Here is an 18,816-nt window from a genome sequence, read left to right on the forward strand (position 1 = left end):
ACCAGGGTTGCGTCAGGAAGGGCATCCGGCGTAAAACATGTGCCAAATCACAATGCGGATCAAACGGATGATCCGCTGTGGCGACCCCTCACGGGAGCAGCCGAAAGAAGAAGAAGATTATTTGTGTTGATGAGAGTGTGTGTACATTATAAACTGTTGATAAAAGTGTGTATGGACCAACGACAAACTATATATATATATATATATATATATATATATATATATATATATATATATATATATATATATATATATATATATATATATATGTATATACACATAAATAGAAAAATAAAGATCAGCTCATATCTCTCACTTGTGAATGCAGGGAATAACCAATTAGCTCTCACCGAATCAAGTATAAACCCAGGATTATATAAATAAATCGACTCCTCCCATGCTCTTCGAGCCAAAAAAAGCTGCATAAAGCAACCTTGAAAGCTATGCAAGGAAAGACTTTGTTGTTTCAAACCCATCCTGAAGTTCCTCCACAGCTGTAAAGACATTCAGAAAGAGTACACACATGTGAATCCCAATACTACACACACCCTCTTCAGCTCGAAGAGCATGGGAGGAGTCAATTTATAGACAGAAACATTGTCGGCCATTATAAAGCGCAGACGGAAATATTGTCGGCCATTATAAAGCTTGCAGTATTCGAGTGTCAAATTTCTGAAGATATCCTGGCGACCCAATAGCCAGGTGGACTGTTGCTGCATATGCGACACACACACACACACACACACACACACACACACACACACACACACACACACACACACACACACACACACACACACACACACACACACACACACACACACACACACACACACATATGTATATATATATATATATATATATATATATATATATATATATATATATATATATATGTATGTACATAAACAATATATATATATATATATATATATATATATATATGTATGTACATAAACAATATATATATATATATATATATATATATATATATATATATATATATATATATATATATATATATAGCTTGGTATCAGCATGACTGCTTTTGTGTGTCTGTCTGTCTGTCAACATGGGTGCTTCTATTCTAGTTTATATTAAACGAAAGCAGCACACTGACCCTAGATATGACATGACATTGACATTATGCCGACACATCACCTCCAACCTGAAATGGTGTCCATGTGGCATTCAGGTCTCTGAAGACTGAGATTAATGCCTTTATAGTCACAAGTAAATGAAAGTTGCACTTCACATCAATAACTTCATTTCACACTGCCCTTGTCCTGACCTCATACCTTCCAACCCCCAGGAGTACCTTTGGTTGCAACTTCCCCTCCACTCTCACCTGATGTTTTGCTGTGTTGTCCCATCCTAACAGTGACAACCTCATCTACATCTCTCTCAACAACATTCACCATCTCTGAACCACTTCCTCACATGAGGAAATTTCAATTGTCACAATGCAAATTGGCTGGGTTTTGGCCCCTCTCTCACCAGCCATGGCACTTCAGCAAAGGATGTCTTGGACTCCATTTGACTGACTCACTCTGTAAACTTTCCAACCTGGATTTCTCCCAATGGCCAATCCTCTATTCTGTACTTCGTGATGACTAACTTCCCTGCAAATGCCTCTTGCTCTTCCTCTGCTCCAATTGTCTCATCTGATCATACGCTTGTGAAAGCCACCATCTCTCTATCTATTTTCAGAAAGCTGCCTCAACGCCGGTGAGTCTGGAACTTCACTCAAGCAGATTGGCAAGAACTGCAAACAGTCATCTCTCTTTCGGACTGGTCCCCCATATCTCCTGCTCCTGATGTTAATTCAGCTGTGGAATTCTTCCACAGAAACCAGTTCTCTTGAAGCACAGATTCATCCCATATTGTCTTCAATTATCCTAACCTTCTTCGCACCCATGATACACTGAATCCTGTGGTGAGGTAGTTGCTCTGAAATAACTTGCCTTCTCTTCCTCGAAGACAAAATCGACCGAAGGCAATGTGTGCAATAAGTGTGTCTGTTCACTCTCAGGAGCCCCCGAAAACAACATCTGTCCAACCTCAACAATTAACTTTCAAACTCGGCTCCTTCCTCTAAAACCTGGTGGCACCTTGTTAAGTCTTTCTCTGGTATATGCTCCCCTTCTATCCATTCTCTCTCTTCAAATGGTTCCACAGCTGACTCCATATGTGAGAAGGCTAAATGCCTCAATTATGTGTTTGCTTCCAAATCTTGTGTCCTCTACCCCTCATTCTTGGCACCCATCCTTACCTGTCATACCCAACTGCTCCTGTACTCTGTATTTTGCACCTAAGAAGATGGAGAAGGTGCTTCCAATGCTCAACTCTGACTGCAATTGGACCGGACGGCATCAGCTCACTTTTCCTGAAAATTTGCTCTGTTGTTTTTGCACATCCTCTTTCTCTGCCCTTTTCACCTTGCCATTTTTCCGAGGTCATCTTCCATCTGCTGGGCAATCATTGACTCTCATCAAGATTTGAGGAAGGATATAGAACATAGGATTCCCCATGCCTCACTCGTGTGTAGTCGTATACATTTCTCCTCTCATCACAGTCTATCCTTAGGAAAAATGACTTTTCTTTAAAATGAAGAAATCAGTTTACCATGCTGAAGTGCTTGGTATACTTCTGTATTGAGCTGAAACTTGGGCCAACAACAGAGATACCTCCCAGAAGATTGAGAGTTTTAAAAAAAGTTGTCTCCAAAGCATACTATCCATCAACAATGTTCAACAGTGACCAGAGCCTAACATAATGTACATATAGGGAGAACAATTGGGATGGAAGATTTGCCGAATGACACAATTGCAGCCATTATGCTTCATCGATTATACAATCTTGCTTCTTTAAAAAATGATTGCATCCCAAAGAAGTGCTGGTTTGGTCAGTTGCCACAGCACATCCAGGCACATGAAACCAAGCTGAGATATTGAAAGACAAAGTAAAACAAAACTTGAGAAAGTTCAATATTCATAAAGGCAGCTGATTCCATGCTGCTCCAGAAAGAGGTTCCTGAAGAGCCAAATGCAGAAAGGTGTGAGATGCCTTCACCAAAAAGATAGCGGAGATGGACAAAGGAAAAGACAAGACTGCTTCTGTTACTAAACCTGCCAAGAAAGAAGAAACAACAACTGCTTATGGCAATTACCTGTGCAACATGTATCAGAAGGCATTCGAGAGAAGTAAAGGCATTGCCAGGCACAAATGCCAGACATCTTGCTGCTGAGGTGGAGTTTGAAGATAAGCCTACTGTTGTAATGGCATCATTTTGCTCTTGGTTTCATATGTGAATGTGTTTTAGCTTTGGTTTTTCAGGGGATTTTCCGATATGGGGCTTCCCGGCAAGGGTTTTAAGAGGTTTTACGGTTGCTGTAGAAAAAGGACTGGGCTCGGCATCTGAACGTCGAGGATGTCTTTTCTTCCACGCTAAACCATCTGGCTCAGTCTGCCATGTTTTGATGGAAAGACATTATCCCTTTGGCAGCCCTCTTTCTTGTTGCAAGGGTGTGTGTGTGTGTGTGTGTGTGTGTGTGTGTGTGTGTGTGTGTGTGTGTGTGTGTGTGTGTGTGTGTGTGTGTGTGTGTGTGTGTGTGTGTGTTTGTGTGTGTGTGTGTGTGTGTGTGTGTGTTGGTGCAAGTAACAGAAAAGTCCGATTTTGATAAAAAAAATCCTTTTTCCATTTGTGGACACGGTCACAAATTTCCGTGTTTGAAAAATGTTTATAAAATATACATCATTGTGCTTGTATCATACCTGAAACAGGCAAAAATAGGAAAGGGCCATTTGTAAAACAACAACATGTTTCATAATTTGTTGTTTTGGTTTTGTGTTGGAGAAACCACCAAACCAAAACAACGAAACTGCAGAATCATCTTACATTAGAAGAGTGTATGTATAATTCATGTTGGGAAACAATCTCTATATTTAGTATGTTTACAGTGAATGCACCTGAGATCTCCCTACAGCTTTTCACCATAGTTTGCATCACTTTACACCAAAATTGACTAATCACTTACAATGTCAGTCAACTTTGCTTGACATGCATCCAAAATTCATTTAGAACTACACAAATGATTCTCTGCAAGCACAAGCTCCAATTGTGGATGTTGTTTGTTTTGCTTCAGATGTTAGCCCACCAGGGCAAGGTGTGGATCACCGACAGGTGCAAAGGGAGCTCGGAGAGGTCACAATTCACCTTCACAATCCCGTCACTGTCAGCTCCTCCAGTGCACAGCTCTCATGGACGGTACCTCCATCTTTTCTATTCTGCTCACAGAATGCAATGCCATTCTCTGATCGCTCCCATAATTTTCTGATTGATTTTGTACTCACACACTCCTCTTCGACCATGCACTTTTCTTGCTTCATTTAAGCACTTTATCTATAGAATTGTTATTTTGTTTTGTTTTTACTGACAAGACATCGATTGAGACATTTCACTGTTTGCTTTGTAATCACATAACATATCCAATAATTCCTTTTTTTTTTGGATTGATAAAATGTGTTGTCTTTACTTATTTTATTGTCAACATTTTCAGCAATCCTTCTTGCTGATTAAAATATTGCCATCTCTTTTTAAACTGTATTCCTATTTAAATTGTGTTCCTGAACTTACCTTTGTCTTAATTTTCATACTTTTTTGATGTATTTTAAATTAGGAGAGCATCAGTCTGTGATTGTGTTTATAATTAGAGTTTAGATGCACCTGCATGATTTAATTCCAAGTCTCTCGACTTTAACATTGCAAAAAAATAAACAAGGTGCATTTAATTATTATCCTTGCACCAGGGGGAGGCTGAATTGAGAAAATTATAACTTAGAAAGAGAATGGAGGATGATTGGGCATAATGGAACCTACAAGCTGGGGAGGGAGGTGCAGCAGGTGGAGAGAGGGGTTGATGATGAAAATTCTGTCATATTTGCTTACATAGTAAGTAAATGCTGATTTATGGTCCCAAAACTTAAAGAGTTTGATTTTTTTTTGTTTAATCAAAGATTTCAATCTTCTTCTTCTTTCGGCTGCTCCCATTCGGGGTCGCCACAGCGGATCATCCGTGTGATCCGCATAGTGATTTGGCACATGTTTTACGCCGGATGCCCTTCCTGACGCAACCCTGGTCGCCTCTTACAACACAGGGATATGGTACACCTATTTTAACCGGGGTATACACCGGCCCAGTATACTGGTACTCAATTCGCCGACCTCGGAAGGATGACAGGCTGAGTCAACCCCCTGGTGTATTAATTCAGTGGCTCAACGGGGCTTGAACTCAGGACCTTTTGGATCCCAAGCCGCTGCCCTAACCACTGCGCCAACACCAGGCTCTAATCAAAGATTTCAATATTGTTTACAAAACCAGGCTACTTTGAGTTAAAGGAATACTTGACTTTGTCAAAGGAAGTGTCAGTATTCTTCCCTGGATCATTTGAACGATATATCTTATCAAGTTAACGTTGTCAAAGGCATACCAATGGCAAGGGGAAGCAAATTAAAGTTGACGTTTTGGGTGTTACCCTTCCGATACTCTTGTTGCTTCCAACAGTGGTTAGCAAACCTTTGTCAACCAACAGTTGATAAAACCTTACATTCACCATGATTAACCCGAAGTAACCCATGCTCACACGGCTCTTTCAATACATTTTCATTCTTACTTATTTCGTTTTTATCGATTTATTTAATTATTTTGTTTGTCCTTTTCATTCCCAATGCAATAACACCTTGTGTTTTCATCTTCCCAATGCTGAGATTTCTATTTTTCCTCCCTGTCTTGACACTGTTTCTATTACATTGACCTCAGGTGGACCGACAGTCACAGTTTGTGCAGGGCTATCGGGTGTTATTCCGGCCGGTTGTAGGCGGTCAGGCTGTTGGGAGCTGGCAGATCCTCGAAGTGGAGTCTCCGGCTGAGAGGGGTACACTTCTGCCTAATTTACACAAGGGTACTGAATATGAGGTCAAAGTTCGACCATTCTTCAATGAGTTTCAAGGAATGGACAGTGCACTCAAGCATGTACATATGCCAGAGGAAGGTGAGAAAAGGGTGGCCTATGGGGGCTTTATTGTTTGAGAATATGTACAAAGTTTTGGTGAACTTTATATTTCATTTAAAGAATATATATAACTTTCGAATAATTGTAAATGCAGACACATGCATGTGCAGATGAGGGTATACATTATAGAATTGAGATAGTGTGGCAAATATAGGTGAAATTGTTTCCAATGTTGCAAATTGGTGTTTCCAGTTCAAGTACAGCATTGCTCCTTAGTCTATCCAATTTATTTGTAGAAGTTGTAATAACTTCCTCAAAAGCTAGCTGACAATATCTAGGTTTACTGTAGTTTATGATCAGATGTGAAAGCTTGTTCCTTTTGGCAGCACCTGAGGCTGCACCTCAGGGAATAGCTGTGCTTCCAATGCAAGGAAGCAACGGCAGCATTACCATCACCTGGGACCCCCCTCCGGCTGACATGCAAAATGGCATCATCCAAGAATATAAGGCAAGAGAAAAAGAAAGTGTTATAATTTCAGAGGTGACAATTTGCTATTCCAAACATTTCATCCCTGCTTTAATGGTGTCTCCATCAGGCCTGTTTCGAATTTCTTATCTGGATTCAGAATTAATGATAAGCAAAAATTGGGAAACTATTCAGTGATTTATTCATTTAGTTGCTACGATGGTCACACATCATGTCCCTACCACCCCCCACCCCACCCCACCCCTCTTCCCTCCACACCTTGCAGGTTTGGTGCTTTGGAAATGAGACCCGGTTCAATTTGAACAAGTCAGCAGCTGGAGCAACACGTTCTTTGCAACTGACAGGCCTCGTTCCTGGTGTGCCCTACCGTATCCAGGTGGCAGCTGCCACAGCCACTGGTGTGGGTCCACGAAGTGAACCGCAAAACGTGGTTTTAGGTGAGATGACGTGGGCAGTATGAGAGACCTTTTGCCCCATTTTCATTGTTAATTTTAACTTTAAAGATTGCTCATGTTGATGGAGCCAAATTGGCTCACTCCTTTTTTTAAAAAAAAGTAGTTTGTGGTCTTATTTTTTTGGTGTCCCAGCAGTAACCACTGGGGGTAATGAGCAAGCTGTAAATTGATACCTTCTTTGATTGCTTGGTTGAACATAGGGTTTTTTTCAGTGCTTATTTTCTTTAATTTGCGAGGATAATTACATTCCTAACTTACTAACTCACTCCCACACCATCCATGCTGTCACCCCCTTTGTTCCATTCAACTCTCATGACCTCCCAACCTTCCTTCTTCCATTCTAGTACTGTACATTAAATTTAAGATTCTTGCTATAAAACTGCAAGTAGTTAATCTTCAATATTGGACTTTTAAAAAAATTAAAAAAGCAGTTTATTACACTGTATAAAATCTCGTTGAGTACAACTTACAGATGTATGATAATCCGTTTTTCTTTTATGCCTTATTTTAACCCTGCTGTCACAGTGTAATGACGGCACCAGTACTCATTAACTTTCTAGAACTTGACATTTTAATGTCATTATAATAACCACTATTATATTATTATCAACTGTAGTCTGCCTAAGAATTTTAAATGGCTGCAATGATGTTTTTTAAACTTTTAATGCTTATGCGTCCCACTCATCAGTGATAGGAAATTTTAGCCACGTATCGTTTAGAGTTAGATCTTTTTGAGAATCACTTTTGTATATTTTAATGGTGCAAATTTAACCTTGATTCTATTTTGTTTGTTTTTTTTGTGAAAGGTCAAGTGATCGTTTTTGAATCGTTTTTGAGGGACCTTGTCTTTATAGTGTTGGTATCCTATTGGCTACCTATAATCGCAGGTTTCCTGCTTTATCAAACGTGCTGAAAATAAAGATGGTGGCAACTGAGACAATTTCAGAGATAATTGATAAACTGCAAGGTTTTTATGAAGGAAAGGTTTTTCATGATTTTTTTAATGTTTTTCTGAGGTCATGTTCCAACCACATCTTAGCTAATATTCTCCGGAGTTTAGCAGGTTCATATGACATGTGCTCGTTTTTGATTTGATGCCTTTTGTAGTAGGGTTCTGGTGAAGAAATCTACTCCCAAAGTTGATAGGATCTGCTTGGTCTTAGTTTGTGATTTTTCCAGCAAGCAGATAGATAGGCTTTGGCTTCATTCTATTTTTAGAGATACTAGTGTAGAGAGTTTATTACCAGATAAAGTTTGGGAGCAAACCCCATTGAAGGTTTATTTCACATTCACTCTCTCTCTCTCTATCGAGTGCAGCCTGTGGCTGCTGGTTGCATCATTTGTTGGGACGTGGCTATGCCGCTGATGCAGTGTCCCCCTGACCAGTACACTGTTACTCATTTTGCCGACCTCGGAAGGATGACAGGCTGAGTCAACTTCCTGGTGTGTGTTAAATTTAGCGGCCAACAGGGCTTGAACTCAAGACCCGAGGATCCCAAGCCACCACCCTAACCACTAAGCCAACACCAGGCTTTTCACATTCACTAAGACCATCGGATAATCCTTATTCAATTATGGTAAATTTCTTTAAACTCTTAGTGTAGAATAGTAAAGGGCATTTTGGAAACTGATTGTGCATGTTCATCTTCCCCTCTTTTTATGGTCCTTGTGGACACAGTTTCTGGGGATTTGAATATAATTAGTAATCGTGAAATTAGGGATCTGATGAAAACTGGGTTGGTCTCAGCCAGTGTTGGACAAGCTGAGTGTCTGTAAAGACATTCGGGATCTCCATGATCGCTACATAATAGCTCCAGCAGATAAGCCTGCTAATAATTTTGATGTGGTTTGTAAAAAGTTTTATGTCGAGGTTTTATTATGTGAGTTTGGCATTGATATGGTAACTTTCACTTGTGTATGAAATAGCACATATGTTCCTTGTCATAAGTCGCTTCAAGATATTATTTCTGAGCATCAGGAAGTTTTCATTCATAATTTCAGTATTAAATGTAAAGAGGTAAATCTTTGTATTCCTCGACTTTACTGGATTCCTAAGCTTCATAAGAACCCATACAAGATAGTGGGTGCCAGGCAGTGTTCCACCCAGATAGTCTGATTGTAAACAGGAGTGGTTATGATTGTGCAGTTGCTTCAGATCTGGATGTGTTGAATAGAGTTGGACAGAATGGTTTTAGTATAAGAGTATATCATAAAGTTGATTATTTCAGTTTCTCTGTAGTCTTGTACACCTTTCCAGGTAGCAATAATGTACCAATTAAAATGGGTTACAATATATTTTCATCTCAGCTACTTAGATTTACAAGAATTTGTTCAATAAAGGATGATTTTGTGGAACTTGCTGAGAATGTATTTTCTATCATATTAAACAGAGGATAGTTGGCTGATTGTTTGATCAGGTCTTGTGAGAATGTCTTGAGACTCCATCGTCACCTTTTATTTAAGTTTAGTTGGTATTCATGCAAACAAGTACCTATTATATTGCAATTGATAGAATAACAAGAAGGTGTTCAGTAGAGTGCATACCTCTGCCCCACAAAGCCTGATCCACGAGACAATATTGGGACCAATAAATTTTTGAAATATCATGCCAAATATCGTTTTATCCCGATCTCTCAATGCTGAAGAATCACTTTGAAAATTAAATAATTCTCGTATCCAGATCCGGATTCGGATATTCACCAAAATGTAACCAATTCTTCGGTGTCACACACCAAACATGTCCACCAAGTTTCGTCCGAATCTATCCACTACTTTTTGAGATATTGTGCTATATATCATTTTGGCCCCATCTCTCAATGGTGAAGAATCACTTAGAAATTCAAGTCGTCGGATCCAGATCTTCACCAAAATCTAATCAGTTTGTACTTGTCACACACCCAACCTATACAAAAAATTTCATCTGAATCCATTCACAACTTTTTGAGATATCCTGCACACAAACAAGCCAAGAGACAAACAAACAGACAGAAATGGGTAAAAATGTAACCTCCTTCACCTTCGATGGTGGAGGTAAATAATGAATTAATTATTTTAGTGAGGTAAATTCTTTCATTCATATTATTCGTGAAACATATATATATATATATATATATATATATATATATATATATATATATATATATATATATATATATATATATGACAACATTTTCAAAATCCCCACACCAATGCAGTCCTGGGACCTGGGAAGCCTGGGCATTTTATTTATTTATTATTTTTTATTTTCTGTACAAAGTTGAGTCCAATGGGGGAGTATTTGCTCAAAAAGTGATTTATTTATCCTTTTATTTTGAAGAGATGTATTTTACAAAGTTATCCAAATGCCCAAGAAATAGAAGATAATGCATTTCAATGACTTTTATTGGCACTAAAGAAATTACACAAAATTATTTCAACAATAAAAAAATATTTACATGTTTGTCTTCTTGAAAATGACCAAATAAGTCTTTTATCAGAGGCAGTTGTCGCACACACCATGGCTATGCTCCTTGCAAGCAGGCTGTTCACATTTCTTGCACGTCATATAAATTTTCCGACTTTTACTTGAAGAGCAACAATAGCACCTTGTCCTTTTCAATTTACACTGCTCTCGATCACATGCTGAATGCAATTGCTGCTGCATCACACCAAAAATCTCCATTGAGGAAACTATGTGTTTTGGAAGCCAGGGATTGTCTTACAGCCCTCTAAGAATTTGATGTGGACAGGACAAGCTCACAAGAGGAAATGGAATGTAACAATGAAATGGAATGACGTCAAGAATGATTCAGCTCACCCTCCCTCTTCACCCTGCAACTTTAGCATTGTTTATTGCAAGGATCAGAATGTCATGGTCATTGCACAACACTTATTCTGCAAATTGAAGGTTCTCTAAGACCACAAGGATTGGAAAGGCAGGGATATGCAATGTGTATGAAGTTTTTTTTTTTTTTTTTTTTTTTTTTTACACGACCCTGAATGAAATATTTTTATGTTTATGCCACAGAATTATTTGTAAGTTACAGCAGCAAATAATGAGGCTCCTGCAATGAAAGTAGTTATATAACATAGTTATAGTACATCAATAATCATACCGGGCCTCCAAGGCCCCAGGACTGCATAAGATGGGTTGTGTTATAAATGAATATTTTCCCACGAACCTGAATGAATACTGTTTTTTTTATATTTATGTCACTGAATTGTGTGTAAGTAAATGATTGGAGCATAAAATGAGGCTCATACAAAAAAAATTTAAAACATAGTTAGAGCAAAACAAAAATTTTGCCAGGCCTTCGAGGCCCCATCCCTGCATCAAAGGGTGAGAGTTTGAATATTTGAATAACAGTTTGAGTCTTGAGATGGAGGTGCTGTGTCATGCACATGTCGAGAAGGTTGTGTTTTTCACTTAATACGTTATCATATGATGTGGTGTATGATTAAATTCATTCATATTTGGTAATACTTTAAATAAAAGTAATAATTTAATTCGTTTCTTTAAGGATATTGCATTGCTGTGTTGACTGACTGTCTGGACACAACTTTGAGGTTGTGGGTCCCTTGATGTTTAGTAATCTACTGGTGTGGACTTGCACTGTGGTTGTGGATCCACCGTTTGGAGAGGTTCTCGGCTGAAAGGATCAAAACTTCGATGATAAACAGTGCCCAGCTGAGGAAATGAAGCAGTATACAACAGTGGTTCTTTGAACAGGTTCCATAATGCTCAAAGTATGTTAACAGAATATCGAAGAGCGAGTGTACTCACCCTTGGGTTTGATTCCCAGCCCAAGTAAATTAACTTTCACCCATGTGCTTCACTGGTAGTTTGTTGAATTGTTCAAGGTGACAGGGCACGAACCAGTCACTCAGCGTGAGAGAGCATGAACTACTCGCTCAGGGTGACAGAGTGCAAACCACGCCCTCACGGTGATGGAGCGCAAACCACACACTCAGGGTGACGGAGCACAATCTACTCGTTGAGCATGACAGACTGCGAACCACTCACTCAGGGTGATGGAGCGCGAAACACTCACTCAGGGTGGCGCAGCGTGAAACACTCACTCAGGGTGATGGAGTGCAAAACACTCGCTCAGGGTGACGGAGCGTGAAACACTCACTCAGGGTGATGGAGTGCAAAACACTCGCTCAGGGTGATGGAGCGTGAAACACTTGCTCAGGGTGTGTGGATGTATATATATATATATATATATATATATATATATATATATATATATATATATATATATATATATATATATATATACATACATATACATATATGCTGGTGGGGTCGACGTCATGTGGGCGGAGATGAGGAGGCGGAGTCCAGACAGCAGGAGGGGGGTCATGGCGGTGTCGACGAGGGCATGGCAAGAGTGGCAGAGAGGTGGAGAAAGAGAAAGAGGAGGGACTGCTCTGACCTTTATAGGACCTGCCACACAGGGGGAGGGGCCACCCCAAATCGAAAGGTCATCACCTGAATTGGGCATTCTGATTGGCCCTGACCCCTCACCTGGCCCAGCAACTTTGGCCGGAAACCGCCTCACTTCGTTTCCGGCAAGGCCATCTCAGACAGTGGCAATATTCCGCTCCGACCCCACGACATGACATGAATCGGCCACACCGAAATTGGCATGCGAATCGTCCTGCAAAAACCCCTAGGCCATGCCCTGGCAACCGGCTGAGGGTCCCGCATGCCCACTCCGGCACCCGACCAGTACCGATTAACGTACCCGCTCCACGCGATGTGGCCCGCGCTGTTCATTCTCCGGCTCAATCGCAGCTTCGCTGGCTGTCGAGATGAGAAGATGCCCACCATCCGCAGCGGAATCTGCTGCTGCCAGCGAGGGCCGAAGGCACATCATTATGGATTGTTCCATGCACGTTTCGCGAGCGGCATACATGTCTGCCTTCAAGCACATTCCATACAGCACGCGTGGTTCGGCCATTACGCACGTGGCCAGCGCTCGCGTTCGCATGACTCCACTGGCCTGTGCATGGGGCGAACACCAATATGTGTCAGATATTGAGGTTGAAAAGGAACAAGCCGCTTCTACTCCACACACTCGTATCCCACCCAACATGGCGTGGAGTCTTCTTTATCGGCCTCCATATGCGTTTCGTGCAGCGTGGGCATTGTGATAGCTGCATTTCCTGTGTTGTGAAAAACACCATTCGTGCAGCCTCTTCAGAGGTATTCATTCACTTGCCTTTTTAATGCAACTGGCAATCTTCTCCAGATCACCGGAAGCTTGAGTCGATAATCCCGCACTGCTAAATGCACTATATGACTCGCTGCACAAGTTGGGTTTCGGGCTCGCCCGCGAACGAGGATCTCTGTGCAACAGTTCACTCACAGCGGTGCCGCATGCGCTGGCCTCCATGAGACCCACCTCACAGCGAAGGCGCACGTGGCTGATTTACCTCAGGAATAATCAGACGAAAAGAAGAGTTGGGATGAAATGAAGAAAATATGATGTAAGCAAACCTAGCTATGAGATCATCGCAACGCATTCCCTTGTTGTCCCGTGAGGCAAAAGGAAAGGGACTATCTACACTTATATTAATGGAATAACTGTCTTGGGACCACTGTCTGTTGGATGCATGCGGTTCTGAGAACCGCAACACTATATATATGTGTATGTATATATATATATATATATATATATATATATATATATATATATATATATATATATATATATATATATATATATATATATATATATATCTTCTTCTTCTTCTTTCAGCTGCTCCCGTTAGGGGTTGCCACAGCGGATGATCCGTATGATCCGCATAGTGATTTGGCACGTTTTACGCCGGATGCCCTTCCTGACGCAACCCTGGTCACCTCTTACGACACAGGGGTATGGTACACCTATTTTAACCGGGGTATACACCGGCCCAGTACACTGGTACTCATTTCGCCGACCTCGGAAGGATGACAGGCTGAGTCAACCCCCTGGTGTATTAATTCAGTGGCCCAACGGGGCTTGAACTCAGGACCTTTTGGATCCCAAGTCGCTGCCCTAACCACTGCGCCAACACCAGGATATATATATATATATATATATATATATATATATATATATATATATATATATATATATATATATATATATATATATATATATATATATATATATATTTATATATATATATATATATATATATATATATATATATATATATATATATATATATATATATATATATATATATATATATATATATATATATATATATATATATATATATATATATATATATATATATATATATATATATATTTTATATATATATATATATATATATATATATATATATATATATATATATATATATATATATATATATATATATATATATATATATATATATATATATATATATATATATATATATATATATATATATATATATATATATATATATATATATAGGCAGGGAGGGGGGCAGAAACTAATCAGAAATAAAACAGGTGAGGGAAACAAAATAATATGGGGATTAAATGGTTGTTAATGATCTGTACAATATCGTCAGAAAAGTGTCAGACAGAAATATACCCAGAATATTGGTAAATATGGGTAATTTGTAAAATTTCAAAGAATACATGATCCTTTTCTGGATTTGGCGAAAGGTATTCTGCACTGTGATTCTAAATTAACGCAACATCATATATGTATGTGTATATATATATATATATATATATATATATATATATATATATATATATATATATATATATATATATATATATATATGCACACACAGGAGTAAATTTTCACGTGGGGCTGGTGTGAAAAAATCCTGACAACCTGGGACTTGAACCGAAGGAGCTCATCAATGATGTGGCAACAGCACACTAAGCTATTAAGTCTTTGTTCTCACATGAACAATGCAAGCTTTATTATGGCTGACATCTTACCTGCCTGAGCATGTGTTTGTGTTTGTGTTTTTGGAAATCAATCTCATCAGGTCAGGTATGGGTGCATGCGCCAGAGCAGCGCGTCGCTGCATCCACTTTCCACCGGTACTCCAGGAGCCTCCGTCTGGCCATCACCCAGGCAGATGCCTGACCCATCCCCATCTCCTTGAGATGCTCATTAACCTACTGCAACCACGAGGCACATGGTCGGACCGTTGGCCTCCTCCACTCATGAGACTCCCTCGCTGAAAGAATCTGATGAGAAGGATCAGCATCAGGAAAACGAGCCACATGTCCATACAGCCGCAGCTGATGCTCACGGACTATGCAGGTAACAAATCTCATTTGAGTCTCTCTCAGCAACTGCTCGTTGTATACAAAGTCCGACCAGTGATAGCCAAGCATTCACCGAAGAGACTTGGTACCAAAGGAATTAAGTCTTCGTCTCAGATCCTTGGTCAGAGTCCAAGTCTCACATACATAGAGCAAGACTGGAAGCACCAAGGACCTGAAGACTCAGACTTTCGTCCTCCCGCACAGGTACCGGCAGCGTCACACCCCATTATACAGTGAATCCATGACTCCCCAGGCTCGACCCAGACGTCTGTTGACCTCTGACTTACAGCCAGCAGAGACATGAATATCACTGCCGAAGTAAGTGAATCTCTCCACGACCTCAACATCCTCACCACAATCTCATATACTCGTTAATAAACAGGAATAAGCCTGGTGTTGGGTTAACAGCTAGGGTGGCTGGCTTCGGATCCTCTGGTTCTGAGTTTGAGCCCCGTTGACTGCTGAATTAACACCAGGTGGGGTTGACTCAGCCTGTCTTCCTTCCGAGATTGGCGAAAGAGGGGCACAGCATGAGTGTCTCAGCTGCACTTCCAAGAAATGATTGCTACCCAGCAGCCAGGCTGCCATACGCAATAAGAGAATAAACAGGAATAAATTCCTGCATGGGGCAAGTGTGAAAGACTCCAAACTCTACCTGGGACTCAAACCCAAGGACCTCATCACCACCAGGTGACAAGCCCGCTTGTCACATCAGAAAAATAGTGTTGGAAGTTTCAGTGAATTATATGTATTTGTAACTGGGCATAACGTTAAAAAGGAAAAAAAAGATAGTAAAATTATATGAAAAAGCTCTAGCTAACGAGGAGGCACAAAGCTCACCATCATTTGAACATTGAATTAAACTTTGTGGCTGTAAAATAGGTGAGAAGGTGTGGAGAAGGTGATACCTTGGATATCCCATTGGATTAAATTGGTATGTTTGAAGTTGAAAATGCAATTGTGCAATAAAACAGATGCGGGGAGGGGGGCAGGAACTAATCAGAAATAAAACAGCTGAGGGAAACAAATATGGGGAATAAATGGTTGTTAATAATTAATCTGTAAAATATCATCAGAAAAGTGTCAGAAGGAAATATACCCAGAATATTGGTAAATATGGGTAAATTTGTAAAATTTCAAAGAATACATGATCCTTCTCTGGATTTGGGGAAAGGTATTCTGCATTGTGATTCTAAATTAACTCAACACAGCAATTGATCAGGTTATAAAAGAGCATTCAGGATTTTGACCTCGTCAATATTGTTTAAATCAAATCTCTCACATCGCCGACATGTCGGTGCCCTCTCTGCTTGTTATCGCCTCTTCACCAGTTTAACTCTGTCATCTCTCTCGGCCTTCTGACCCTTCCCAGCAACTGCAGGATGCATGTGTTCTTCCAATAACTTCCTCATGGTTATACTCCCAAATCCCAGGCTCACTCTCACCTCTACTTTTGTTCCTCTTTTCTCCTGTCTGAGGAACCACCTTCCTGAACCTGTTGAGTCCCACTTTTCCCTCCAAGGCTTCGAGGCAGCACTACCATCTCATATCACCCTCCTCTACCCCTCCATCCCTAGGCACAATATTTTCTACCTCCATTAACCTGACTTGGCCTCATCCTCTTACTTAAAGGTAACTGTGTTTACTCGATCTGCTCCTCTCTCTATTCTTTTATCCTTAGCTACTCCCTTTACTTGTGTCAGATGTGGCCCAACTGCCCCCAATTTGTTGCCTTTTTACCCTCTGTCGCGTCATTCTTCCATCTGCGTCAATCTGGCATTGAATATATATTTCAATGAGAAGATTGACAGTGAAATGGCTCACCCATCAACAAGGGTTGGTGCTAAGTTTCATCCATTTTTTTCCAAGGCTTTAACAGCATTCATATGGAGTGTATCTATGAAAGAGATTGGAATCGTACGATTACACATTCAAAAAATTGTTACACATTGAAGTTTTGTATCAAGGCTTGGCGAACCATGTCAGGACTGAAACCTATGAATGTGTATTGTTTTGTGATTGGCAAGGGTGCTTCCTGTCCCAGAATCTCCTCGGTGTTGTTATTGAGCTCATGATGAGAAAAGCAACAAATGGAGATAAAGCAATATATTGGTGGCAGAAAAATGACAGACCTAGATTTCACAAGTAGGCCTTGTTCTCTTTGACATGAGAAAGACATGAAGAAAACTACTCGCAGAAAGGAATACAGTCAAGTCATTGAGTTTCAATACTTTGGAAGCAAGGTCTCTGTGAATCAAAAATGGATGCCGTAGTAAAATCCCATTTTGCTAAATCAAGCAGCTCTCTTGATAGAAAAAATTTTAAGGGAAAAATATGAACATTCACATCTGTATAAAGGAAGTTATGGTTGTGCAAGGCAATTATCATATCTTTGCTTTTGAAGATGAAATATGTCAAACGTTACAATACGATAGTGATGGAATCAGTGCTATCTCCCATGCAGTGCTGTTTAAGAAAAAAAGTTGGTGTTTGTTCACTGGTGGAACCACATGACCAATGAATCATTCTGTGAATCGCTTTCTGCGACTCATTGGGACTGACTCAATCGGTCAATTTCCTAACCGATGGTCCTCCATCTCTTCTGGATCTGATGTTGACAAATTTCCCTGAAAATATCTGCTGCTGTTCTTCCGCTCCAATCGGTTCTTCTGACCATGTGCTTGTAAAACATCTCTCTGGCTGTTAATAGAGAACCACCTCAGCGCCATCGAGTCTCACATTTCACTCAAGCCGACTGGCAGGGTCTCCAAGTAGCCATCAAACTTCCATACTCGTCTCCCATCGCTACTTTATACAAATCAACTCATCCTGGGAATTCTTTCAAATAAACTTGCTCTCCCTCATACACACATTTATCCCCTCTTATCTTCAGTTGTCCTACCCTTCCTCACGCCCTTGGTTCACTGAAGCTTGTGGTGAGGCAGTTCTCCTGAAACAACTTGTCTTTACCCTCAGTTGGGTTTGCTTTCCATGAGGCAATCTCGGTTCCTTCCATAAAGCTCGGAACAAGTGTGTATCTACCCTCAGGAGAGCCAGAAAACAACATCTTTCTCAGCTCAACTCTGAACACTCCAACCTCTCTCCCTCCTCCAAATCTTGTTGGTGTCTTATCAAATCTGTTTCTGGTGTATGTTCCCCTCCATTACCTCAAATGGCCACACTGCTGATACCGCACATGAAAAGGCTGAATGCCTAAACTCGGTGTTTGCATCGAAATCTTGCGTCCAAATCCCATCGCTTTCTGCATCCACCTTACCCAGTCGCACCCAACTGTCCCTGGACTCTGTGTCCTTTTCTTCTGACAAAGTGGAGAGCTTGATGTCAAACCTCGACCAGATTCTGCAACCGGTCCAGACGGCATCAGCCCATGTGTCCTAAAAACCTGCTCTTTTCTTTGCTCACACTTTCTTTGTTCTGTTCACACTCTCATTTGCTCAAGGTCATCTGACATCTGCTTGTAAATCAGCAAACATCACTGCCCTGCATAAAAAGATGCAAAATCAGATCCCTGCAACTACAGACCAATCAGCCTTCACCCAATTATCAGGAAGGTTATGGAATCCATCATCGCTTCAGACATC

At 40.3% G+C, this 18,816-nt stretch overlaps 1 protein-coding gene across 9 annotated transcripts in view; it reads left to right on the plus strand.

Annotated features, from left to right (window-relative positions):
- The window catches only part of LOC147034598 (roundabout homolog 2-like), a 543,037-nt gene that overhangs the window by 446,502 nt on the left and 77,719 nt on the right, over positions 1-18,816 (plus strand). For all 9 annotated transcript variants that reach the window (XM_085885859.1, XM_085885845.1, XM_085885805.1 and 6 more), the window contains 4 exons: positions 4,146-4,267; positions 5,820-6,051; positions 6,399-6,520; positions 6,765-6,936. In XM_085885859.1, coding sequence (XP_085741985.1) covers positions 4,146-4,267; positions 5,820-6,051; positions 6,399-6,520; positions 6,765-6,936 — 648 coding nt within the window. The remainder of the gene's footprint in view (positions 1-4,145; positions 4,268-5,819; positions 6,052-6,398; positions 6,521-6,764; positions 6,937-18,816) is intronic.

This window comes from Eptatretus burgeri, chromosome 1 (genome assembly GCF_056783735.1).
Source record: "Eptatretus burgeri isolate ZD-2024b chromosome 1, Ebu_testis_v1, whole genome shotgun sequence".
Taxonomy (NCBI): Eukaryota; Metazoa; Chordata; class Myxini; order Myxiniformes; family Myxinidae; genus Eptatretus; species Eptatretus burgeri.